This window comes from Mesoplodon bidens, assembly GCF_964165515.1.
Source record: "Mesoplodon bidens genome assembly, chromosome: 6".
Classification (NCBI taxonomy): Eukaryota; Metazoa; Chordata; class Mammalia; order Artiodactyla; family Ziphiidae; genus Mesoplodon; species Mesoplodon bidens.
The window spans coordinates 3,735,578-3,761,215 of NC_138162.1; the positions used below are offsets into that span (position 1 = coordinate 3,735,578).

At 58.7% G+C, this 25,638-nt stretch overlaps 2 protein-coding genes across 10 annotated transcripts in view; both read left to right on the forward strand.

Annotated features, from left to right (window-relative positions):
* Window positions 1–1,890: 1,890 nt before the first annotated feature.
* On the forward strand, window positions 1,891–11,818 carry GBGT1 (globoside alpha-1,3-N-acetylgalactosaminyltransferase 1 (FORS blood group)). 9 transcript variants are annotated; one of them, XM_081236275.1, is made up of 7 exons: window positions 1,891–2,213; window positions 3,078–3,269; window positions 3,854–3,919; window positions 8,341–8,391; window positions 8,474–8,509; window positions 9,233–9,367; window positions 10,453–11,818. In XM_081236275.1, the coding sequence occupies exons 2-7, from the start codon at window positions 3,199–3,201 to the stop codon at window positions 11,135–11,137; spliced, it is 1,044 nt and encodes a 347-aa protein (XP_081092401.1). In that variant the 5' UTR covers window positions 1,891–2,213; window positions 3,078–3,198; the 3' UTR covers window positions 11,138–11,818. The 9 variants fall into 9 exon arrangements, with proteins under 9 accessions (XP_081092401.1, XP_081092402.1, XP_081092395.1 ...); XM_081236276.1 differs by having other exon boundaries at window positions 1,910–2,199; XM_081236269.1 differs by having other exon boundaries at window positions 2,120–2,523.
* A 3,654-nt stretch (window positions 11,819–15,472) lies between these two features.
* The window catches only part of RALGDS (ral guanine nucleotide dissociation stimulator), a gene marked incomplete at its 5' end in the record, with an annotated part of 47,914 nt that continues 37,748 nt past the window's right edge, over window positions 15,473–25,638 (forward strand). Inside the window, one exon of the mRNA XM_081238214.1 lies at window positions 15,473–15,743. Coding sequence (XP_081094340.1) covers window positions 15,726–15,743 — 18 coding nt within the window. The remainder of the gene's footprint in view (window positions 15,744–25,638) is intronic.

Consider the following 25,638-nt stretch of genomic DNA (forward strand, 5'->3'; position numbering starts at 1 on the left):
GATGCTGGTTTGGTCAGGGGATGGGTGTTGCCTGTTGACAGAATACTGGTGTGTCTGCCAGGACCCCAGGGCTGGGTCTGCCCCTGCGCACAGCATGTGGGATCTTAGTTCCCAGACCAGGGATTGAACCCATGCCCCTTGCAGTGGAAGTGCAGAGTCTTAACCACTGGACCACCAGGGAAGTCCCTGGCTCACCTCTTTATTACCAGGGAGGGACCAGTGTCCTGAAGGTATACCAGAGAACTTTGTAAAAACACAAACTGAATGAGAAAAACCAATCAGTTGGTCCCAGACCAGGTCCCAGGGAACCAGGTGTTTGCAGCTAAAAATGGAAGCACGACCTTTCAGCCAGCAGTCACAAGCTCCCCCGGGCTTGTGCCTGGTCCCTGCAGACTCTGGGGGAAAAAAAACCTGCCTTACAGGAACCTGAGGTCCTCAAGGGAAATCCCAAGGACACAGGCAATGACACCCACAAAGGGCCTGGGAGGCTGTGCCCATGCACCAGGCAGATCTGCATTTGCGACTTTAAGCTGCATCATTGTGACCTTGAACAAAGCTATAACCTCTCTGAGCCTTGATTGTTGTTTTGTCTCCCATGCTGTTTCTCTGCACAGATATTCCTCGACTTACAGTGGGGATACATCCTGATGAACCCGTCCTAAGGTGAGAACATACTGAACACCATAGCTTAGCCTAAACCTACCTTAAACTTGCTCAGAAGATGTCTGTTAGCTGGCAGTTTATATTATAATAGAGCTGAACATCTCATGTAATTTACTGTATACTGAAAGTGAAAAAGAGAATGGTTGTCAGGGTACAGAATGGTCCTAAGTGTATGCTTGTTTAGCCTGGTGATGGAGTGGCTGACAGAGTTGTCACCACGCTGCCCAGCACCACGAGAGTATCCCACCCATACTCCATAGCCAGCCGGGGAAAGATCAAAATTCACAATTCGAATTGCAGTTTCTACTGGATGCCTATAGCTTTCACGTCATCCTAATTGTATCGGGTTTCTCCCCGGCCCTTGTTACTGCTCCCTTATTTACCATCAAGGGGCCTTCCTTTTTGTCCCTCTGAATGCCCCCTCCGTCGCCACGCCTCTGCCTCCACGCTCTGTGCTTGGCCTACACTTGGAGACATATAAGACGGTCCCCCTGGGGCTCCTGGAGTCCCTAGGGTGAACCAGGGTCAGTACAACTCGGACAGGCCTTGGTAAGAAAGTATGGCCAACTCCCTTCACAGAGGAGGAAACAGAGTCTCCGAGGGATTCCGGGAGCCGCTCACGGTCTCCAGGCCGGCGTGCCAGCTTCAGGGGCTCTGAGCAAAAGAGTGATGATCCTAACCCGGAAAGTAAGTACGACGTCCAGCTGGTTTCCCATCCGGTGATTGCTTCGAGGCTCTTTTAGAAAAAACAAAGTTTTTCCCTCAAATCGTTTCCCTGATTTCTCAAGCCCGCACCCCACCCCGGAGTTGCCTGACCCGCGCTCCTCGCCTGGAAGGTTGGTCCCCTGCGTCGGAGGCCACGGCCCAGGCAGCCAGCAGAGGTTGAAGGTCCTGGGACCCCGGCGCGCGTCGACCCCTGGGGACTGGGAGCTGCAGCTGGTGGGCGGGGCGGGGCGGGGCGGGGCGGGGCGGGTGGGTAGGAGGAGCAGCGGTAGGTGGGCGGGGCACGCAGGAGGGTAGGTGGGGCTGCGGCCGGTGGGCGGGGCGCGCGGCTCCTTTCCCCTCCCCCGAACCCCGCCGGGCCCGGATCCCGGCTGGCCCTGTGTCAGGCCCCACCCAGCGCGCTACTAAGGGCGCCCTGCAGGCACTGGGTTTCGCCGGACTGCAGGCGAACCGAGACCCTGTTTTCAGGGCCGGGCTGCGCCCCTCCGTCCGTTGTAACGCTGGTCCGGCCGCAAGGGGCTGAGTCTGCAGCCCGCAGGGACAGTCACGCTCCCCCGCCGCTCCCTGTCCCCGCCCCGCGCCCGGCCGGAGGAGCAGCGCCGCGAGCCCGGAGCCTGCAGTGGCCGGCCGAAGTCGCGGTGCGCATCTCGGCCCCAAGCTCCTGGGTGTAGATCCCCGGCTGGGGCGGCCGAAGCTCGGGCCTGGTTCTGCGTGGGCGGAGCGGCCCCGGAGGCCCGGGCCCCACCCGAGGAAGAATCCAGCGGATCCGACGGTCGACGCGGAGCTTTGGAGGACGCCGCGCCCCAAGCCCGGGTGGGGAAACGGAGGTCCGCAGAGGGAGGGAGAGGGAGAGGGAGCGGGCCTGCCAGAGGCCACCGGGTGAGCCGGGGCCAAAGCCCCAAAACTCCGGCCCGGGGATCTTTATCTGACCTCGGGCGGATCCCCGCAGAGCTGACAGGCGTCCCGCGGTCTCTGTGACCCGGGCCGGACCCAGCGCTGTAGAGCCCTTCCCGCACATCAGGGGCGGTGCGGATGGCGTCTTGCCACCTAACCAAGCCCCCTATAGCTGAGGAGGACGCCGAGGCTGTGGTGGAGCGGGCAGGAGAGCGCCTTGCCCAAGGTTACCGCCGAGAGCGGGTGAGAGCTGAAGCGCGTTCCCGCGGTCCCGGGAGAGCCCCGGCCCCCTCTCCCGGAGGAATGCGCTGCTACCACCCCTGCGCCCACCCCCATCCCGGGGGATCTATGCCGCCCCTCCCAGCGCACCACCCCCTCCCCAGGCCGAGTGTGTCCCCGCGGTGTGGGCTCTGGGCTTGATTTCCGGCGTCCTCGCAGTTTCCCCTGGAATCCTTCTCCAAGCCCGGCCCTACCCCCACCACCCCCGCCCCAAGCGCTGTTGCCCTAGTCCCTAGGATGGCCGCCCTTAGCTCATCACAGAAGGAGGTCAGCAGGGAGACCTGAGAGACAAGGCAGGGAGCCAGTCACCTTTCCGGCCCAGTGCCTTTCGCAAGGCACAGCAGCAGGCTTTGGCTGAGTCCTGAGCCTCTGTCCTTCAGAACTGCCAGATCTGGGCCTGGGCCCAGCAGGACGAGGAGACAGCTGGAATCCACATTCCCCTGGTGAGGCCGCCCAGGGGAGGGCAGGGCAGCAAAAATGGGGCCACTGTCCTGTGGATAAGGAGCATTCCTTTGCAGGTGTTTCCCAGACCCCGGAGACACAGGCTCCGAGCCTGACACCCCTGAGAGAGGTGGGCTGATTCACCAAGGCACACCCAGACTCTGCAGGTACCCAGGCTCAGATGCTGCCCCCCCAGCGATGCACTGCCCCAGACTAGCCCTGGGCCTGGGATTCTGCCTGCTGGTGGGCATGGCCCTCTGCTCTCTGTGGTGAGCATGCCCCATGGAGCCCTCCCTCCCTACCCCAGACCCCTCCCTCCCTCAGCATCTCAACCCCCAAACCTTGACCCCTTCACAGGATTCCCAGGTCCCACCCACTTCTCTCGGCGCACCTGTCCCTTCACCCCGGCCCCAGTAAGACTGAACTAGCCTGGCTTATGTATGTTGCTTTGCACTGGCCTGGCCTTTGCACTTGCTCTTTCCTCTGTCTGGACTGTTCTTCCAGCCGTGTTAATGAGGAACTCCTGTTTATGCTCCAGAATTCACCCTGTGTGTTCTTCCCACAAAGCTCTGGGGGCTGCCCCCAACCACCAGCCCCTTGTGTGCAGGGCCTGGCGTCAACAACATTCCTGTCCCAGGAATGAATGGCTGCATGGCTAATGACTCATTGCAGAAGACCAGGAGGCTTTGTCCTCTGAGGTCAGCCAGACCCAAGGAATGATTGGGCGGGGGTGGGGGGAGGGGAGGTGTATCCCAGGTGCACCACTGGGGGCCTGCATTCCCACTAACATGCAGCAAAGCGAGTTTTCAGCCTCAGGTGCAAAGTCAAGTCAACAGATATATTTCCTTCCCAGGGTGTATGTCGAGAACTGGCTGTCGGTCTCCTATGTCCCCTATTATCTCCCCTGCCCAGAGATCTTGTAAGTATGGGCCAGGGAGAATTGGGGGGCCCCGGAGTGGAGGGGCTGAGAGGGTTTTTAAGGTCACTTTGTAGGTTCTTAGGTCCTAAGCTCATGATTCTGAGCAGTGTGATAAGCATGTAGGTAATTTATGAGCTGCCACAAATGTGGAGTGAAATTCCCCTGTTTCAGTCCTTGGGTGTCCTTGCAGTGCCCCCTCCACAGTTGTGACCTTGAGCATGTTGCATAGCTCTGAGCCTCACTTGCTGTATCTGTAAAATGGGATGATAGAAGTGCCCCTCCCGAGCCAGCCAGAGCATGAGGTACTGTAAGGATGCCTGTAAATATCCTGGTGTTGCACCTGGCACGTAGAGGTGCTCAGGAAAGAGTGCTTTTAGGACTTTACTTTTTTTTCTTTTTTAAATAAATTTATTTATTTTATTTTATTTTTTATTTTTGGCTGCGTTGGGTCTTCTTAGCTGCACACGGGCTTTCTCTAGTTGTGGCGACCGGGGCCACTCTTCGTTGAGATGTGCGGGCTTCTCATTGCGGTGGCTTCTCTTGTTGCGGAGCATGGGCTCTAGGTACGCGGGCTTCAGTAGTTGTGGCATGTGGGCTCAGTAGTTGTGGCTCGCAGTCTTAGTTGCTCCGTGGCCTGTGGGATCTCCCTGGACCAGGGATCGAACCCTTACCCCCTGCATTGGCAGGCGGATTCTTAACCACTGCGCCACCAGGGAAGTCCAGGACTTGACATTTTGCTCAATTTTGTGTTCTCTGTGGCTTCAAAGAAGAAATGGACCCGTGACCAGTCTCCCCCACATAACAAATCTGACATTTTGTCAGTTAAGAGTGGAAAAGATTTGGTTATAGATGAACCTAGAACTTGAAATGATTCCTACTGATTGCGTCACTTTTTATATCCGATATCAAACGTATCTCAGACTTGCCAAGATGGGATCGAACAGTCTGCCGTTCAGGTCGCCCCAGTGCTCTTGTCGTTCAACTGTCATTAGCGCATAATTCTCTGCCCTGGGCAGGTGGTTCTGTGACAGCGCCGGCCTGATCCCAGTGACCTCCTCTCACCGTGCTTTGTTTCATGCCCCAAATAAGTGCTGGTTTATAAGAACGAGTGTGTTTCCCAGCCAAGTCCTCTGTGTCATCAGACTAAAACTAATAACAATAATTTTCAAAGTCCAAAAAACAAAAGAGTGAAAAAGGTGGTTTGGGACAGTCTCAAGGGGAATCTGGCCGACCAGTCTTGTTTTTCATGACAGCAAAAGGAAAGTTTAAAATTTGGATCACAGACTACTAACAACAAAGTGTGTTTCACTGTTATAAACATAGAATACGGTAAATTAGGAGGCTGGATAACAGAAAAGACAAAAGAAAAAGAAATACCCTCTTGTGTCTTTGCTGGTCCAGGTCATACTCTAACTCCAAAGTTCATTGTCAGCTCGTTGGTTGCTACGCTTTCTGTTTGAACAGATTGTTCTAAAAAGCAGAAAGGCTGCTTGCTATTGAAAGCAGTTGTGACCACAATGTTTTTGTGATTTTTATCCAGTTTCCCCAGAATTGGCTTTCTTTTTTGGTGCCTGGTCACCATCATTTTATTCCACCCAGGGACTGGGCCCTAATTCTTGAATCCCTCTGCCTTTCCCACCAGCAAGTTTGTGGCATTTAGGTTGTTTCCAGTTTCCCAGCATTCTAAATTAGTTTGTAACGAGCAACTTTGGATATGCAGCTTTTTCCATCTTAAAGGTCCTTTCCTTTGGTAAGTTTCTGAGCCAGAGGATATGGCTGAGGTATTCATCCATCATGTCAGGTTGCTCTCCAGGGGTACCCTGGCAGACACACACTGGAACTCAGCACCACCCCCTCCACCCCCCTGCAGCTGCATTGCACCTGGGCTGGTGCTGGAAGCATTAGGTGCTATGAAAAACAAAAAGCAAACCACCTTGCGGACTCCAGACATGGGAACTGCGATGTGGTTGAAATTTCATGTCTTTGATTCCCACCAGGCCCTCACCTCCCCCACGCCTTCCCTTTAACTGAATTTCCTCTTTGGGGACTCGCCTGCTCCAGCACCTGCTCTCCTTGGCCTGTCGGCGGGTCCTCTGTCACCGCCCTTGGCCGAAAGTACTTGCTACATTGTTTTTTCTTTCCAGTTTGTCTGTCTTTTGGTTCTACTGAGTTATTGTTTTTTAATAGATTAAAGTTGGAGATTTTTGTTTGTTTGACATGGTCACATCTTCCCTTCTGTTCATTTGGATCTCTTCTTTACTTTTAGTTGCATGACCTTCAGAGGTTTGGAAATGTGGAGTTCCTTTTTGGGCTCTGGCTCATCTGTGGCTTTGGAATTCTTATGTCTAACCCGTTAAAGTGGCCAGAGCGGAGTGTGTCCAGGCTGGTGGGGGGAAGGGAACTACCGATGGCCAGGGAAGTGTGGAACAAGGGCCACTTTCCCCTTCTCACTTCTGACCACCTTCTCAGAGTCCCATCACTTTCTTTTCTTCTTTCTTTTTTTTTTTTCTTTTTGAAGATGTTGTCTTCTTTATTTATTTTTGGCTGTGCTGTGCAGCACGCAGGATCTTAGTTCCCCGACCAGGAATCAAACCCGCACCCCCTGCAGTGGAAGCATGGAGTCTTAACCACTGGACGGCCAGGGAAGTCCCCCTATCCCTTTCTGAGCAGGGGCCTAAAGTGTGCTTGTCTGTGTGAAACTAAGGCAGGGGGCCAATTGCATGGATCAACTTTTAAAAATTGTTGCTTCCACAGTATAGACTGATCACAGAAGGACAAATATAGTAGGGTTTCACTTTTAAGAGATCTCTGGAATAGTCATATGTATAGAGACAGAAGTAGGAATAATAGTTACCAGGGGCTGGGAGAGGGAATGGGGAGTTAGTGTTTCAGGGGGACAGGGTCTCAGTTTGGGATGATGAAAAAGCTCTGGACATGGATTGTGGTGATGGTTGCCCAACAGTGTGAATGTCCTTTAATGCCCCTGAACTGTACACTTTCACATGGTTAAAATGGGAAATCTTTGTTATGTATATCTTACCACACAGGCAAAGCATAGGCTAAAAAAACTAGGAAAGCTCCAGGAGGCTTAAGCCATCCCATCGTAGGCGACGTACTGAAGAGACCCAAGTGAACGGCAGGCACCCACGTCCTCAGGTGGTCTGAGCCTTCCAGGCAAGCTCAGGCCTCTGCTGGCACAGGTTCTGATCCGGTCCCTGGGTGGCCTTGGGCAAGCCTTTCCATTCCCCAGGCCTCACTTCCACCCTGGGGAGCGACATTATTGTCCCCATTTTAAGGGTGAGGGAACTAAACCCCGAGGAGTGAGATGTCCGGCCCCTGGTCTCTCCACCCAGCTGGTGGCAGAGCCAGAGGCGTGTCACCGGCAGCCTCCTGTGTCTGACCCTGTCGCCGGCCACCTCCTTCCTTAATCAGCCCTCCTTCCTAATCGCCGCAGGTTGGCCGCAGCTAGTGGAGGCCGGCCACACAGACAGCCTGCCCAGAAGGGGCCAGGGTGCTGCCCTTACCATTCGCTCTGTGCTGGGCACTGGCTCACAGGCCCCGACTCACATAGCTGTCGTACCTCTCACGACAGCTCTAAGCTCTGAGGTTAAGGCCTCATTTTACAGATGAGGGAAAATGGGTGTATCAGTCAGCGTTCCACTAAAGAAACAGAACCAGGAAGAGGGAGGGAGACTGACTGACTGACTGGCTGGCTGATTGACTGAAAGCAACCGGCTTACACGACTTTGGGGTGGCAAAGCCAGTCTGAAATCCACGGAGTGGGCCACCGGGAAGGGTGGGCTGGAGCTCTTCAGCAGGAGCTGACACTACTGTCCACCGGCAGAATTTCTTCTTCAGGGAAACCTCAGTTCTATGCTATAGCTTTTCAACTGACCCTATCAGGCCTACCAGACTATGGAGGATGATCTTTACCTGGGGTCAACTGGTGTAGATGTTACTGACATCTACAAAATCCGTACCTTCACGGCGATGCCTTGATTGGTGGTTGTGTAACTGGCTCCTTCAACTGACCTTCACCGTAGGTTCAGGTGAAGTAACTCGCCCACCCAGGCTAGAGAGTGGCAGAACCGGGCTCACCGGGCCTTTGCAGCTCCGCAAACCTTCTCCCCGGTGCCCAGGCTCTTCCAGAGCAATACGTTTGAAAGAGAGACAGAAAAAGACTTTGGAGACACATGGTACCAGGCTGGAATCACTGCCCTGCCACACGGTGACCCTGGACAGACCGCCTCTCTAGGAGTCCAGCCCCGACAGAGTGGACAGAGCAGTGGGGGAGGCTCAAGGGCGTCTGGGGGGTTGGGGGTGCCTGTCCCATGGGGGTGCTTCACCGCGACCTCATCCTTCCCTGCTGAGCGTTTCTGCCCCCACCGGCACTAATGGCTCTGACTCACCTCTCCCACCAGCAACATGAAGCTGCAGTACAAGGGGGAGAAGCCATTCCAGCCCGTGACACCGTAAGCAGACTGTCGCTCCCCCCTTTGTGGCCCCGGGGTTGGGGGCCGCCTCCCCTTAACCACTCACCCTTCTTGGTTGCAGATTACAGTACCCTCAGCCCAAGCTGCTGGAGCAAAAGTAGGTGTTGATTAAGGCCTGGGCACAGAATGGAGAGACCTGGGGTGGAGGCGGGGGCACAGGCCTCTGATCTGGAAGTTGGAGTACCGGAGGTGTCCAGTGGCCTCGGTGTCTGGGTAGTCTGGGACCTGGGCTCCAGTCCAGCTCTGTCACTAGCTGTGTGACCTTGGACAAGTTATCCAACCACCCTGGGATTTTTCTGCACAGGTGGATAATAATAATACCCACCTGATAGGAGGTTGGAGGACCAGATGAGACGGTGTTTGCAAAATGCAGAGCAGGGAATTCCCTGGCAGTCCAAGTGGTTAGGGCTCCGTGCTTTCACTGCTGAGGGCCTGGGTTCAGTCCATGGTCAGGGAACTAAGATCCCTCAAGCTGCACGGTGCGGCCAAAAATAATAATAATAATAATGCAGAGCATTGTGCCTTCTGCATAGTCGTGCTCGATCCATCGTTGACGATGAAGTTGATGAGCCCCGTCTCCGAGGCACTTAGCGGGCACCGGAAATGCCAGGCTCCTCTAGACACTGGGCGTACATTAACTCCTGGTCTTCTTGACCACGCTGGGAAGTAGCTATGACTATCCCCACTTTCCACGTGAGGATACTGGGGCCCAGAGACAGGGATGAAACTGCCCAGGGTCACACAGCTTTGGCAGGGCCAAGATGAGAGGGAGGCTTTCCCAGGGGAGGGTCTCAGCCCCCACGGCCTCCTCTGCTGCCAGGCCCACAGGGTTCCTGACACTCACACCCTGGCTAGCGCCCATTGTCTCCGAGGGAACCTTCGAGCCCGAACTTCTGCATCACATCTACCAGCCGCTGAACCTGACCGTCGGGGTCACGGTGTTTGCCGTGGGGAAGTGAGTAGTGGGCTGGGCTGGGCTGGGGGGAGGGGGTTATAAATTCTGAGCCCCAGGAATTTTACAGTCTGGGGAGAGACAGGACCCCAACCCGGGCACCAGGGAGGCCCTGAACCAGGTGCTGTGCAGGTGGGAAGGTACAGAATGGAGTGTGCTGGAGGGAGGGGGTCTGGCCCTGGCATGGAAGGGGGGAGGGGGAGGCAGCCCAGGTGAGGGGGGCAGCAGGAGCCTTTGTCAGGAGACACCCTTGTCCCTTCACCCCTTCTGCTTCCCCTGAACCGTCCAGGCAGGTGTGAAGGAGTGGAAAGGCCCCCCAGACCACCTCATAGAATTGGGGGTCCGTGGTCAGGCCACAGGCAGGTAGAGACCCAGGCAGAGCTGGCCCTGCCTTGGGGACCCTCTCTCCTCCAGCCTCTGGCCCGCGGGCTCTCTGGACACCTCCTGTTTTCCCCTCTCTTTCCTCACCCCGCCTGCCCTTTCCTTTAGGAGCCATCACCTGGCAGCTTCCCTCTGGGTCCCTTTCTGGGACTCCTGAGAGAGGGACCCTAATGGGTCCCCAGCAGCTAAGCACTGGCCAGATGATGGATGGCCCAGCGGGGATCAGGGGAACCCCCCACCCCTGGCCCAATCGGCACCCAGCAGCCAGCACCACTCACCTTCCCTTGACTCAGCCACTTCCCCGTTTCTTGGCTACTTTCCTCTCTCTGAGCCTCAGTGTCTTTGCCTAGGAAGTGGGGACTGTGGTCCCTGCCTTCTAAGGAGTTTATGAGGCTAGAAGGAGAGAAGAATCCCTTAGAACACTGCCTGGCATTTAGTAAGTGCTCAGTAAAATTAGCCCAGTCTGTGAATATGAGTCATCAAGTATCATTATTAGGACGGTCTTAAGAGGTTGGTACTCAGATTGTGGGAATTTGACAGACAAGGACCCCAAGGGGCGGACCTGAGTGACTTCTTGAGATGGGAAGCTGGGAGGTGGACCCCAGCCTGGCCAACCCCAGCCCTGTCCGTGTGGTGCCAGCACATAGTGGGGACCCAGGCAGTGGCCCTGCTGAGGCCATGGTGCCTGATGGGATTCTCTCCACCAGGTACAGCCAGTTCATCCAGCACTTCCTGGAGTCAGCCGAGCAGTTCTTCATGCAGGGGTTCCGGGTGCACTACTATGTCTTCACTAACGACCCCACGGCCGTTCCTCGGGTCCGGCTGGGCTCCGGCCGCCTCGTCAGCCTTATCCCCATCCAGAGGCATGCCCGCTGGGAGGAGATCTCCACGCGCCGGATGGAGAGCATCAGTCAGCACATTGCCGAGAGGGCGCACCGGGAGGTCGACTACCTCTTCTGCCTCGACGTGGACATGGTGTTCCGGAACCCATGGGGCCCCGAGACCTTGGGGGACCTGGTAGCTGCCATTCACCCCGGCTACTTCACTGTTCCCCACCAGCAGTTCCCCTACGAGCGCCGGCCTCTCTCCACCGCCTTTGTGGCGGATGGCGAGGGGGATTTCTATTATGGCGGGGCGGTCTTTGGGGGGCGGGTGGCCAAGGTGTACGAGTTTACCAGGGGCTGCCACATGGGCATCCTGGCTGACAAGGCCAACGGCATCATGGCAGCCTGGCAGGAGGAGAGTCACCTGAACCGCCGCTTCATCTCACATAAACCCTCCAAAGTGCTGTCCCCCGAGTACCTCTGGGATGACAGGAAGCCCCAGCCCCCCAGCCTGAAGCTGATCCGCTTTTCTACCCTGGACAAGGACACTGACTGGCTGAGAAGCTGATGGCTGAGCTGGGGCTGCCGTGGGTAGGGGGGACCCCAGTGAGCGCCCAGCTCACCAGAGTCTCCTTGCACCGGTGCCTCACTTCTCAAGCCTTAAGTGAGACCAGCCCTGTGCTGTCTACCTCGCAATCTGCCGGCAGAATCCAGTGGGAAAATGGGCCTGTAAAGACCTTTGTAAACTGTGAAGGGCGGTGCGCATATGAGGAGAACGCCAAGATCACACAGCCTGTGTCCCAAGAACAGCAGGACGGGAGGAGGGGAGACCAGAGGTGGAAAAAGACAGGGCCCGGCAGGCCTCACCCAGCACACGTGCCTTGGGGCGGGCTCTGGAGTCTCAGCCCCGCCCAGTACCTCAAATTCCCCCTCTGCCCCCCTTCTGTTGCCTGTTGCCCTTAAACTTGCTGCACTTCTAACACTCGTGTGAAAGGCATCCCGGACCCCTTTTCTCTGGCTGCAGGGGGTCCTGGGTACTGTGACGTCCCCCAGCCACACGGAGCCAGTTCCTTGCTCAGGACCCTGAGTGAGCCTTTGAAATCGACCAGGTCTAGGCGCTCTCTGGTTTCATGTCCCACCTCCCTTGAGGTGCACCACACTCCCTGGCACCAGCCGCCTCCTTTGTAAGAGGGTTTGGGCAGTTTTTAATAAAGGTGGCGTGTGCTCAGCCCTAACCGGGGTTTCTTCACCTGCACATCCGAGTATCTTGGCCACCAGCCCGCAGGGATGCAGACAGCCTGGACTGCAAATACACTCAGCTCGGGTGGGTGTGGTCCGGGTACAGTTTTCCAGAGACCCTGGGCTGATGCTGGCCGCTGCAACAGACAGGATTTCACCCTGCTTCTCCTGGGAGATGGGTGAAGTGGAAGTGTCGCCAGATACGCTCTTCTGAGTCGGGGGGAGCAGACCCCACCAGCTGGACACCCTGTGGGCTCTTGGTCCCTGGGCACATAGCAAATATGTCTGCCGGGGTTCCTGTATCCGCGGTCGGCCTCAGCCCTGGGGTGCCCCTGGCGGGCATGGGTGGGGCCCCAAGGCCATGGTGCAGGCCCAGGATTAGAGGGTCTTCAGAGCCCTGCGGTGGTTCCCTCTGCTTGGTGGGAGAGAGGTGCAGTGGGGGGTGGCCCAGTGTCCACTCCCCTGGGGGCAGCAGCATCTTTGCCACATAAGGCAGAGGCGGAGGGCGGGGGGCAGTGCGGTCTGTGGCCATGGCGGGAGGAGGAGGAACCCACCCACCTGACCACCCCTGGCAAAACGGGGGCCAGCCCCAAGTCCACTCTTCCTGCAGCCTGTGTTTTGGGCGGCAAGCGAGGACAGGCTGCAAGAGTGTGAACAGACTGAGTGACCGCTGTGAGGAGACAGCCTGCGCTGGAGAGGACGGCCAGGGAGAGGCCCCGAGGGGCTCCCTGGGCAGAGGGACGAGGGTGGACCCATGGCCCATGTGTCCCTAGCGGGGAGCACCTTAACCATGGTGCCTGGACCTGCCCTAGGGTGTGTGTGAGGCCAGCAGTGTTGAATGAGCAGGCCCTGCCTTCAAGGAGCTTCCATGTTGGAGCAGGGAGAGGGCCCTTGATGTGGAGACCAGAGAAGCCCTCAGGAGCAGGTGGCCCTGAGGCCCTGAGGCCCGGGCAGCAGCATCCTTGCTGTGGGGAAGTGAGCCCCTTCTCACTCCCAGCCCAGCTGATGGGCCCTTCTCAGCCGTGGCTGAAACCCCAGGCACTATGGCTACCCTGGTCTCCATCCCAGGGCCTAGGCCTCAGACACAGTGGAGTGAGTTACAGTGCCCAACTCCTGGACCCAAACCAGGGTCCAGGCTACTTTCCAAAAAGGAGCTGAGGGCTTGGGGCCAGAGCTGCTCCGTGGGTGGGAAGAAGTAAGGGGCCTGGTAGGAGTGGGAGGGGTGGCGGGAGACAGGCCCGACCCAGCAGAGGGAGGGGGAGTGCCGGAAATAGAAATAGACAAAATTACAGATGCAAAATGTCTGCAGTGCCCCCTGCCACAGAGGCCCCTGAAACTTAAACTTGCTGTCCCCTCACGGCCACCTACCACCTCCCCACTCCCTACAGTCCAGCATCCCTGCTCTGCCACAGGGCCTGGCCCTGCACACCTCCGCTCACATGGCCTGCTGGTCAGGCCTCCCTGTCCAATCACCTGGCCAATTCCTGGGGACAGACTCCTGACATCTCCTCCAGGAAGCCTGCCTTGATTTATTCCCCCCTCCAGGGTGGGTGCCTTTCAGTGTTCCCATAAATCCTCATCCCTATGTCATCATTGACAGTGTTCTGCCCATCTCCACCTCTTTCCCCAGGTGGTAAACCCCAAGAGGGTACAGATGGCGGTCAGCCAGGTTTACCCTGGTACCCGAAACCCAGGAGGCATTCCAGGAATGTTTGTTGAATGACTGCATGAATGTGAGGCAGCTGAGAGCACACGGGTTTGTCTGTCCTAGCACGCGAGGGATGCTGGGCAGGTTACTCCATGTCTCTGAGGCCCTGGGGTGAGGATCAAATGGGATTATGGCCGGGAGACCTCTGGACACTGACTTCTGGGCAGGTACTTGGAGAAGTAGCGAGGTCGGGACCTAACTAGGCAACATGCCCACCCCTGGGAGGGAGCAGGTGACCGTCACAGCCCCCACTGTGCGCAGGAGGAAACTGAGGCAGACCCCACCCCTGGCTGCATCTCAGGGGTGCATGCTGGCGTGAGGTGAATAACGCACCCACTAAGCTCCTTCCAGTTGAGATGCTGTGGCTCTGATAAAACCACGTGGATCGTGTCCCCTGCTGCCCCCAACCTGCAGTGATCCCCAACTCCTTGCCCCACACTCAGACCCCTGTGTGGTCTGGTCCAGACACCCTCCCCAGTGTGTGCACCCCTCACTCCTACCCCAGCCTCCCTACAGCCTTCCTCCCCCAGGGACCCCACCAAGTCCTCCCCCCGCAGAGCCCCTGCCTGCAGCGCCCCTCCCTGAAGCCCCCCCATCCAAGAGGGACTCACCTCCAAGGCTGGGCTCAGAGGCCACAACCTCAGGCTCCTGTGCAACCACAGCCTTTGGGGTCAGAATGATCTGGGTTGAAACCCACAGCAGGGCCACGTCACAGCCCTGTGACAGGCAATCTCGTGTGGCGACCCTCAGAGCCTCAATTTCCTCCAGTGAAGATAAGGTCAGTCACTCTGACCTCGGGAGCGAGTGTTGGGGATTGAAGCAGGGGGAAGGTGCCCAAAGCGCTTGGACTCAGGAGGTCGCCTGGCTGAGGGCGCCCAACACAGGACAAGGCCTCTGATGGTCAGCGCAGGCTCAGTGAAGGTAAAGAGCAGTGATTCTGGGCTTCCCTGGTGGCACAGTGGTTGAGAGTCCGCCTGCCGATGCAGGGAACGTGGGTTCGTGCCCTGGTCTGGGAGGATCCCACATGCCGCGGAGCGGCTGGGCCCGTGAGCCATGGCCGCTGAGCCTGCGCGTCCGGAGCCTGTGCTCCGCAACGGGAGAGGCCACAACAGTGAGAGGCCCGCGTACCGGAAAAAAAAAAAAAGAGCAGTGATTCTGAGTCCCCCATTCACTTAGAGCTGAGTGACCTTGAGAGCTGAGGCCACTGTTCACAAATAAAAAAAGTCAAAACCACTGAGCACTCAGGGGGCGTTCTTACTAACACTAACTACCCCCGACAGCCATTCACCCAGTGCTGGGCCCCTCCTCCCCGGGCCCCTCCTCCCCGGGCTCCTCCAGCCCCCTTTCACCAGCCAGGGCTGCAGCTGGCGACAGGCTGGACCTCGTGTCCGGAAGTCCTGCCAGGAAAACAAGGAAGGGAGTGTCGGGGGGGGGGTAGGGGCGGCTTGACCTTCTTTTCTGTACCCCGTGTCCACTGCCGCCTCCAGGACTGCCTGTCCCAGCCTTGCGCTCATGCGCTAAACTGGCCCCAGCAGGAGGCATACGGGGTAGGACAGAAGGATGGGGGTGTACAATCTCCCACCTCCAGGTCTACACTACCACCCGGCCCAGCCCCCGCCCGGTTGCGTTTGGGGCGGCTGGAGGTCCTAGGGGCCACAGGAGGAACAGAGCAGGTGGCGGAGGTGGGAGACGCGCTGTGACTCCCCGGTGCGCTGCGCGCGAGCGCGCGGCAAGGCGGGGCTCACGTGCACGCGCCGTCCACGGGCCCGCGCAGGCCCCGTGTGCGCTCCCGGCCGTAGACTCTAGGCCCTGCTGCCCCGGCGGGGTCCACCCACGTCACCCAGCGAGAGGGAGACCGCTGCGCGTCCCCGAGCTCGCGCGGCGGGGTCCGCCCCTCACACCTGCGGTAGGCAGGGCAGGGGCGGGGAGGGGCGGGGCCGCGGCGGTCCCCGCCCACCCGGCCGGAGCCCGGGAGCCCGGGCGGAACCCAGCAGCGGGGCCCGAGCGGCCGGCGGCGCGGCGCAGACAATGGGAGCGGCGCTGGCGGCGGCGGTGGCGCTGGCGGAGCCCCGGGCCCGGCGGGGACGGGAGGCCGCGCCATGAGCCCCGCAGCCGGGCGCCCCCCTGCGCCGCGCGCGGGCCGAGGCCAGCGGCCTCTGCGAGCCCTGGGCCCCGCCCTGGGGCCGGCGATGTGCTGCCAGGGCTGAGGATGATGGTAGATTGCCAGGTGAGTGCCCCGCCCAGCCGCGACCGCCCTCCCCATCGCCAGGGGGTGGAGGAAGGACCGCGTGCCCGCCCCCCCCCCCGCCCACACCCCATCCAGCCGGGAAGGAGTACCGCGCCGAGTCCACGCTGAGCGCGCGCTTACGCTGCAGTTCCGCGTCCAACCCTTCCTGGTACAGTTGGGAAACTGAGGCCAGGAGAAAGACACGGACTGGCCCGGGGCCACGAGGTGGTCAGAGTCCAGAAGAGAAGGGAGGGTTCCAGCCTCCAATGCCAGTGCTCAGCCACTACCATGGGGTTTCCTTTGGGAATGAGAGCCCCTAAGATTCTGGGGGACCCCTGTCCACCCCCACCCATGAGGGGCCCTTTCCTCTCGGCATCCCGACGCGCCCACAGGTACATACACACACATTGACTTCACAGATGGGGACCATGGCGTAGATTCAGAGGAGAGTGGACACAGAGGTGACAAGGGGGAAAGAAGAAATTGGTTGGAGGCAGCTCTACCACGGGGCAGGACCATCTAGTCTCCTGGCAACATGCTCAGGGCTCAAAGCGTGAGGGACAGAGGTGCCGGGCAGATGGGCTGGGCGTCTCCAAGGTTCCCAGGGGTCGGCGTAGGCAGGAACAATCCCCAGGGCAGCCTGGAGAGGACAGTTTCTGGGGTCCTGCATCCACCGCTCTGGGCACCTGGAACTAGGTTGAGATTGCCCCCCAGTGTGGAGGGAATTACAGGAGAGAAGTCCTTGGTTTACTCCACTGTAATCTGGGGTGCATAGATGGGGTGATCCCAAGGGTCCTGCGGCTCGTAGAAGAGTCTTTTGGCCTTGGTTCTCCATCCCTGACCCACTGTGCTCCAAGTCTTCCGAGTAGAAAATGCTTTCTACTCCTTCGAGGTCCTTCTGAGCAGGGGGCAGCCTGGGGGCTTGGGGAACTGGGGACCTGGGTGGTACAGAATGAGGCAGAACACTGGACCACATCTGTGTTGGCACCTGGGGGGTCCTCATTTGGAAGTGGGTGGAGTCACTGTCCTGGTTGGAGTGAGGAGGCCTCTGGAGTGAACTGGACACCAGGACAGTGGCGGGAAAGAGGGGAGCAAGAGAGGCTTCTGAGGTCCTGCACATCGCCCCTGGAGCCGGCAGGTCCTGCTCCTTTGCCCCTCTGGGGTAGGGAGAGTCGCTGCCTAGACTACACCCAAACAAAGGTGTGTGTTTTGTTTTCTGGTTTTCCTGCCTGGGGCTGCAGTGCTAGGGCTGACCACCAGGGGGCGGGCTGTGCTCACTCTGCTCAATGGAGCAACTGGAGCAGGGAAGGGGCACCCGGGAGTCATTCTGGGCATCCCCCTGCCTCCGACCCAACAGGCACCTTTTATTACTAACCTCCAGGTCCACAATATGAGCTGCTCAGAGGCAGGAGGGGGCTCCAAGATCCTCTATTGATTCAGCTACTGTGCCCTGGGCACTCACCCAGAAGCTCACAGCTTAGAAGGGCAGATGGACAAAAGCAGGAAAGCAAATCCACGTGAGAGAGAAGAGCAAGTGCTCTAGGGAATGAGTCAGGGCCCTGGAAGGAGGGCCAGGAGCCCCTGGAGGGTCTAAAAGGCCTCCAAGGTGACTTTGATGCTGGGACCAGAAAGACAAGAGCAGCCAGCCCTGCACACTCTGTGAGCAGTGAGCCTGGGGGAAGGTCAAAGGTGCAGAGACTTGGAAACAGAAGGTTTTGTAGCCAGGAGGAAGTGAGACAGGAGCCAGTGTGGCTGGGAGAGCTGAGAAGGAGAGCAGGGAGGAGGGCAGGGCAAGACCTGGAAGGACATCCCGGTGTCTGTGCCACGTGACAGCATTCCCCTAACTTAGCGCATACAAGGACAGACACTGACCCTCTCAGTGTCTGTGACCAGGAGGCAGGCTCAGCTCAGCTGGGAGCCTCTGCCTCGAGGTCCCCCAGGAGGCTGGGCTGTGGTCTCAACTGAGGCTCAATCAGGGTGGGGTCTGTCTCTGAGATCATTCTTGGGTTATTGGTGGGATTCATCTAGGCAATGGGTGGGTGCAGAGAGATATTCCAGAAGGAAGTGCCCTGTGGTCAGGGGTGATTTGAGGAGGGGAAGTATGATGCTGAAGATGAGGATGATGGTTGGGTCTGGCATCTACTGAGTGCTCACCTGCGCGCCATCCTCACTGCCCCGGGTCACCTGCATGGTCATCCGGTTCCTGGGCTCTGCCTGGAACACTGGCTCGGCTGCACTTGGCTGGGGTAGCAGAGGTGGGACTTGGTCCACTGGAGGTGGGGTGGTGTATTAGTTTCCTTTAGCTGCTGTAACAAAGTACCATAAACTGTGTGACTCTAAACAACAGAAATTTATTCTCTCTTAGTTCTGGAGGCCAGAAGTCCAAAATCAGGTGTTGGCGGCACCATGCTCTTTTTTTTTTTTTTTTTTTTGCGGTACGCGGGCCTCTCACTGTTGTGGCCTCTCCCGTTGCGGAGCGCAGGCTCAGCGGCCATGGCTCACGGGCCCAGCTGCTCCGCAACATGTGGGATCCTCCGGGACCGGGGCACGAACCCGTGTCCCCTGCATCGGCAGGCGGACTCTCAACCACTGCGCCACCAGGGAAGCCCCCCAGCACCATGCTCTTTGAAGACTCTAGGAGGGGATCCTTCCTTGCCTCTGCCAGCTTCTGGTGGTTGCCAGCAATCCTTAATGTTCCTTGCCTTGTAGATGCACCCCTCCAAACTCTGCTTCCGTGCTCACATGGCCTCCTCTGTGTGTATGTGTCCAGTTTTCCCTCTTCTTATAAGGACACTGGTCATTTGATTAGGGCCCACCCTACTCCAGTATGACCTCAGCCTAACTTGATCATGTCTGCAAATACCCTATTTCCAGAGAAAGACAAATATCATGTGATATCGCTTATATGTGGAATCTTAAAAAATGGCACAAATGAACTTATTTACAAAACAGAAGTAGAGTCACAGATATAGAAAACAAACGTATGCTTACCAAGGGGGAAAGCGGCGGGGGCGATAAACTGGGAGATGGGATTGACATGTACACACTACTATATATAAAACAGATAACTAATAAGGACCTACTGTATAGCACAGGGAACTCTACTCAGTACTCTGTAATGGCCTATGTGGGAAAAGTATCTAAAAAAGAGTGGATATATGTAGATGTGTAACTGATTCACTTTGCCGTACAGCAGAAAGTAACACGACATTGTAAATCAACTGTAATACAGTAAAAATTAATTAAAAAAAAAAGAGTGCTCCTAAAAAAAGAAAAAAAAAAGACTATTCCCAAATAAGGTCTTATTCACAGGTGCACAACGTTAGGACTTCAACTTATCTTTTGTGGGGACACAGTTCAATCCACAACAAGGGCATTGGAGTGATTCTACCCCCGAAGGCCAGGTACCCAGTTGTCCTCAGGGATGGGGGCAGCAGCTGGGGTCTGATCAGGTCTCCGGGGCTTGGCCCCCGGCTGGAGGCTTTGGGGTGTGAGTGGAGCCTGGGGGTGCCCTGTCGGGGACAGCACGGCTCCCCAGCTTGGCACGTTCTGGCGCGGCACCAGCAGGTGGCGCTGTGCCCTCCTTGCGGCCGCCCCGGCGCGGCTCTGAGCAGCTGCGGCGCGTAGACAAAGGTCTCACCTTCCAGTTGCGAGGAGACGACAGACACAAAATTGTAAACAGACCAGGAGCACAGTCAGTTCAGGGGTGACGCGCTGTGGAGGAAATCAAAGAAGGCGGGGCCCCGGGGTAGTGACTGGGTGGCGACCTGGATGGGCGGCCACGGAGCCCAACCCGGTCAGACCCACAAGGGTTAGTTTTTCGTTTCCTGCTTCACCTGCAAGCTGAGCCGACCCTTCTCAGCTGCTTGCAGGGGCCCTGCAGCTATGATTACACTGGCGGTTTCCAGACAGCTCTCCCATTACCGCCGGGCGGGTGACCGTGCGTCCCAGATGTTGCGGGGAGCACAGAAGGCAGCCATGGGGATGGGTGGGCAGGCCGAGCAGGTCAAGGCTTGAGGGGTCCCTTCCCCTGAGGCCCTGCCCAAAGAGGGGGAGATGCTGCCTGAGCTCTCCCACGGCTCACCTGGTGGGGTTCTGCCCGGTTGTACAAAGCGGGGAGCACCATCTGTTGCTGAGGATCAGGGCCCCCGGGCTCCCCGAGGCATCAGTGAGATGCAGCAAGGTGCCCCGCGTGGCCCTGGCCCGGGAAGTGGAGGCCGTTTCTTACTGTGTCCTTTGGGCGCTTCCGCATCTCACAAGGCCGGGGCCAGTAGCCCTTGGCAGCGGGTCACTGAGGGATTTACGCAGCAGATGTTCATGAGGACCTCAGAGCTGAGCACTTGGCTCGTGCGGAGCACCTTGACTCCCCTCTGAGGGGATCAGACCATAGACACAAGGGACAAGGGTATAGGACAAGCAGTAGATCCAATGGGGAAGGCATTGGCCTGGGACCCTGGGGACCTGGGTTTGGTGGCCGCTCGGCCAGCAGTGGCACACTGGCCACGGGGCCACGCTCTGTAGAGTTCTAGGCCACTCCCACACCTCATCCCGGGCTGCGGAGATGCCTGTTGTAACGACAGCCAGCCCGTGGCGCTTGCCCTGCGTCCGGCCTTGGGCTGCAGTGTCTCGTTGTATCTGCAAGATCAGCGCTGTTGCCATCCTCACTTTTGGGTGGGAAAACTGAGGCCCTGGAAGGCCAAGGGACTCCCACAGCTAGATAGTGGCAGGGCTGGTGAGGGCGCGTCCCCACGTGCACACAAGCCTGGGAGGGGCCCGGCATGGGCGCTGGGGGCAAATTCCTTCCAATTACAGTGAGCTCCCAACGGTCAGGGCAGGGCAGGCCCCAAGGTGGTGGTTAACAGAGTGGGAGTGGAGATGTAAACAGAGCTAATAAACCCCTTTCATCCTCTAATGAAGGCCTTGGACTCTGTTCTCTGCATTTTCTTAGGGTTCTGGGTTTTTGAACCTCAATGAGTCTTCTCTTAGGGTCACGGCTGAGTAGTGTCCCTGGGGATGGGGGAATGAGGTTTTGGGGCGTCAATGTCTCCTCCCAGGGCAGCCAAGCCAGGGTGAGGAGGTGGAGAGGAGAGGGCATCCCCCTAAAAATGATAAGTCCCAGGAGAAAGGAGAGTTCCCATGGCAACCGGGAGGAGTTGCTTGGCAACTACGGGTCCCCAAAATAATTGCCTGCAGGAAGGCTCAGGGCTGGGGCTTTCCCATGGCCTGTGTGTAGCCTTAGCCACTCTCTGTGGCTGATCCACCACACCCTCCCCTTCCACCCAGCAGCCTCACCCTCTAAGTCTTCCTGAGGGAAACCCTAGCCTGCTCCCCACTCCCCATTGCCCCACCCTGCCAGCCAGCCACCGGGCATCTGGCCAGTCCCCTAGCAATGGCTATTTCCTGGACACCTGAGTGACAGTTGATGGTAGCAGAATCATAAAATGCAGGGTCAGAGGGCACAGCAGATGGAGCCCAGTACCAGCCAGAGTTGGGGGGAGCATGGTGTCTTGTGCTTTGCACCCCCTGCATCCTGAAGCCATGAGTAACCTGGGCCTGGAGCAGGATGGCAAGGCAGGGTGTTGCTGGAGGGGGGCGACGGGTAGAGCGCTGAAATAGAGGATTTCTGTTCTGGGCCACCTTGGAGACTTGGCTGTGTGACCCTGGCATGCCCCTTCTTACTAGCCTCAGTTTCCCCATCTGTAGTCACAGCTACCCTTGTACCCGTGTGTTCACCATTCAGTGCATAAATTATGCCACCTATGGGGCCTTGGGGTGGGAGGGTGAGGGACCAGGACCAGACCAGCCACTGCTTCTTCATCCGCCCATCTGCATCCATCTCCATGGTCCAGGGGAGGCAGGCGGCCTCGTGGTTAAGACCATTCACTGGCTTTGGAGATGGACACCTGTGTCTGTATCCCAGCTCAGTGCTTAGCACTCAGTGTCCTGGAACAGGCACTAAACCCATGGAGGCTCACTGCTCCCCAGTGTGAGGAAATGGGGTGCCATGGGGATGGAAGGCAATCCGGCCCTGTGGGCCTCTTAGGGGCTGCTTTAGTTTGTGGGCACTGACCCCGTGCCCAGCAGCCCCAAGGACAGGGACGAGGGCTGTGGGTAGCCAGGAAGGAGCCCCTCGACCACAGGACAGGGTGGCGTGTTGGAAGGGAGGAGAGGCTGGTAGGGGCCAGGCTGCCCAGTGGTTGGATTTTGGAGCTGGGCAGGGAGGGGTGGGACTGCTGGCGACCCCGAGCCAGGATTCTAGACTGACCGTGACCATTCACTCTCTGAGTGACCTCGGGCCATCGTCTCACCCCTCTGTGCCTCCCTGGCCGCATCTGTCAAACGGAGAGGGGGCGTGCCCACCTCCGGGGTTGGGGGAGGCTCCTGCGGCACCGGGTAACCCGGTGCTGGACACCTGTGTTCGGCGTGCGGGCAGCGCGGGGCTGCCGGACGATCCTGGCCTTGACTGCCCAGCTCCCGCACCCCCGTCCCCCGCCCTTGCTTCGAGCGCAGCGGGAGGAGGGGGCGGGGCGAGGGCGGCGCAGACAATGGCCCGGGACCCGGGCGCCCGCAGCAGTGCCCGGAGCGGGGCGTGGCGGCGCGCCCCTGCCGGCGTTTGGTCCCGCCGCCGCCGAGCGCGCGGGCGGCGGGGGAGGAGGGGCAGGAGGCCACCGGCGCGGGAGGGAACCAAGACGCGGGGGCACTGCCCCCACCCACCCTGGGCTTTCTGCAGGGAGGGAGCTCAGTTCACCGAAGCGAGGCAGCTGGGCCCTTCCCCCCTCCACCCCACCCCGCAGGGTAAGAGGGGGCGGGCCCACCCCGGGGCCGGGGGGCACCCCAGGTCGTCCCCGCTTTCTGGGTTGGCATCCAGACCGGTTCACTTGGGGAAGGCACAGGGCCTCTTCTCTGGCACCACCTGAGAGTCCAGGTGTGCCCACCTGACTCTTTGGAGCTGCGGTGGGGAGAGGGGGACCCTGGACGGTGGAGAGGAAAGTCCCCTTGGCCAGTGAGTGACTCTGAGCCCCAAAACTTACCCACCTCCCAGCCCCTCCCCTCTTGGAACTCCACCCTGACCACAGACTTTTGTCGCAGGAGGCCCTTTCCTAGTAACTGTCCAGCTCAGAACTGGGAGGGTGAGAACGTGGCGGGGAGGTGAGGACAGTGTTGAAGCCCTTGGGGCTGCCACCATCTGAAATGAATCTGTTCCAACGAGATTCTTGCTGCCACCCACCCCCATCTGTCTGGGCTGTGGCCCATCTCCATCATCATCTGTAAGGGAGGCCCTGGCCCCTGGGCATTTGGGAGGTGAGGCTGTCTAGAGGTCAAAGGGGAGAGAGAAGTCTGGGGCTGCCTGGGAGCCTGGCTAGGATTTGCAGCCTCCAGACAGGTAGGTGCCTTCACTCCTCCCTGCCTTGGTTGCCTCACCTGTGGACTCCCTGGATGTCAAGGTGTGTGAAATGTCCCTGAAGCACCTGGCACGGGCACAGGCAAGCCCTCTGCAGGTGGCAGGAAATGCCTTTAACCCTTCAAGGAAGGCAGGTGGCCGTGTGGCTCACCAGCTGTGTGGACAAGCAGTGTTGATTGACCACCCTTGGAGAGCTGGGGGCAGGGCGCCAAGTTGAATCCCCGCATATTTCCAGCTGGGGCAACTGGGGCCCAGAGAAACCGAGATTGTCCAGGCCGTATGGTGAGCTTTCCCTGCAGAGCCTTCTTCCCTGAAGCCAGCGTTCCAGGCCCTTGACCACCCCCCCACCGCCGCCCTCATAGGGACTGGAAGGTGCGGACTGGAAGGTTGCCCTTTGACCTTCTAGTTGCTCGGGGTTGAAGTTCAAGGGCGAGGCAGTCCACCTGGCCTGAGGCCCTGGGTGGCCAGGGAGGTGGCAGCTGCGGACTTTGGGGGCAGGGAGCTTGTAGGTGGGCAGTGCCGCATCCGCGTCACGGCAGACGACTGCAACGGCTGCCATTCTTCAGGATATCAAGAGCAGTTTCTTTCACAGCCACTTGGGACCAGGAAATCCCAGCACCGAGTACGGGCCTCCTTCCTCTCATACCAGCCCTGCGAGGAGCAGGCATGGGGTGTCCCTGAGGAAGCATGCTCACTGAGTCTGGGGACGTGGGGTGGCCATCGCCTGGCAGTATGAGGTACAGGCGAGGCTCCTGGGGTTGAGCGTCCCATCCTGCACATGGACGTGCGAGTGTCTTGGGAGCATCCCCCTGCCTTTGGGTGAATATGTGCACGTCTGAGTGAATCTGTGACCACGTTTGTCATCATGTGCCAGTAGTGTGCACAGCAGCCCGGCAGTGGCTGAGCGAGCACACGTGTGAAAGGACATGTGCAGACTCACGACGGGTGCCTGGGGGAGGGAGAGCATGTATCGTGAGAGCACAGGTGTGTGTGCACATGCGCGTGCAGGCAGGCATCTTGCCTTTTCAGAGCACCAGGCCCAAGCCTTGACCAGGAGGAGGCCGGACCCCTCAACCTCTCATCTTTAAATGGGTTGAGAAGTGTGCCCAGCTCACAGGGCTCTAAAGTGCTTAGCACATGCCTGGCACGCGTGGGCACGCTCTTGCCTGGCGATCGCGTGGAGACCTATACAGCTCTTGGAGGGTCCCCAGGCAGAGGAGGCCAGCTGGTGCCTTGGCGCCCCTGTCCCTTGTCCCAGGTATGAGCAGGTGAAGGCCCTGGAGTCTTGCCTTCTGTGGGAGGAACCAAGGAAGGAGCAAAGTCCAGGGCTTGGCAGAAGGACAGTGAACGGCAGGAGGGTGGGACAAAGGCCATGAAACCGTCACTCAGCCCCAGGGCCCGGACACCCAGGGCATCCTCTCACCCTCCCACCCCCCACCGGCCTGCTGGAGAAGAACTGTGGGAAAGAGGGCAGTGGGCACCAGCCCCACCATCTCCCGCAGCCAGCTGGAGCCCCAGGTCCTTTCCAGAGGCCAGGACAGCTCAGGAGGTCCCCCTCTGAAAGGGCAGCCCCGCTTCCCAGGCCCTGGGCCCCCGCAGGCGGGTGGGTGGTGGCGCCGGGTACGCAGTGTCCCTGGCACGGCAGGCAGCCTCCTCATCACAAGAGCCCGTTTGTCCTGACTCCCCTGGCCCTGAAGCCCTGACTGACCAGGCCCCGCTGGGCACAGGGGCCTGACTGTGGGCTCAGCTCCCTCCCCCACCCCAGCCTCAGTAGGCCTGGCTGTGCTTTGGGAAGGGGCTTCCTAGGCCAGGCCTCACCACGCCAGAGCAAGCTCTGCTTACCCGATGAGCAGAGACCCGTTCCCGAAGAATTGTTACTGAGCTGGGGACTCACAAAGGAGAAAAAAACCCCAGGTTGAACCAGAGCTGAATCGACTGCCCGCCTCCCCCGACCGACATCCTCAGGCAGGCTGGCTTCTGGGAGCCTCCAGGCTCCTGTTTTCCAGAAAACCTGGCTTCCCCATTGCTCCTGCCTGGGCATGCCCCCCACGTCTGCTCCCAGCCCCACTCTCTGGAAAGCGTTTTAATGGCAGATTGGCAGACAGGGCCTCGCCCTTCCTCTTTGCCATTCCTCAGGCTCCTCTCTAGCCTCACCACCTCCTCCAGGAAGCTTTCCTGGTCATCTTCCCAGATGGAGCTCATTGGCCCTGAACCCTGAATATTTTCGAGTCCAGGAACTTAGAAGCCGGAGGGACCACCTGGACCACGGAGTATTTGTTGAGAGCCCACGGTGTGCCAGGAAACGTTCCAGGGGTCGATACGTCAGGGAACAGAGTCCCTGCTCGCAAGGAGGTTAGACCCGTTCCAATAAGAGAGGGAAGAACTGAAAAAATGCTTAGAACACAGTGGCCTTTGCACTCCTGTGATGGTGTGTGTGTGCCTGTGTGAGTGATACAGTCATCCATCTGCCCATCGGCAGCGTGAGAACCCACC

Bases quoted from the DNA above. Each gene is read 5' to 3' on its own strand.
- GBGT1 (XM_081236275.1), top strand. From the start codon at position 3,199: ATGCACTGCCCCAGACTAGCCCTGGGCCTGGGATTCTGCCTGCTGGTG. The intron at 3,920-8,340 runs GTAAGTATGGGC...CTCTCCCACCAG, and splicing joins CTCCCCTGCCCAGAGATCTT to CAACATGAAGCTGCAGTACA. The intron at 8,392-8,473 runs GTAAGCAGACTG...TCTTGGTTGCAG, and splicing joins CCATTCCAGCCCGTGACACC to ATTACAGTACCCTCAGCCCA.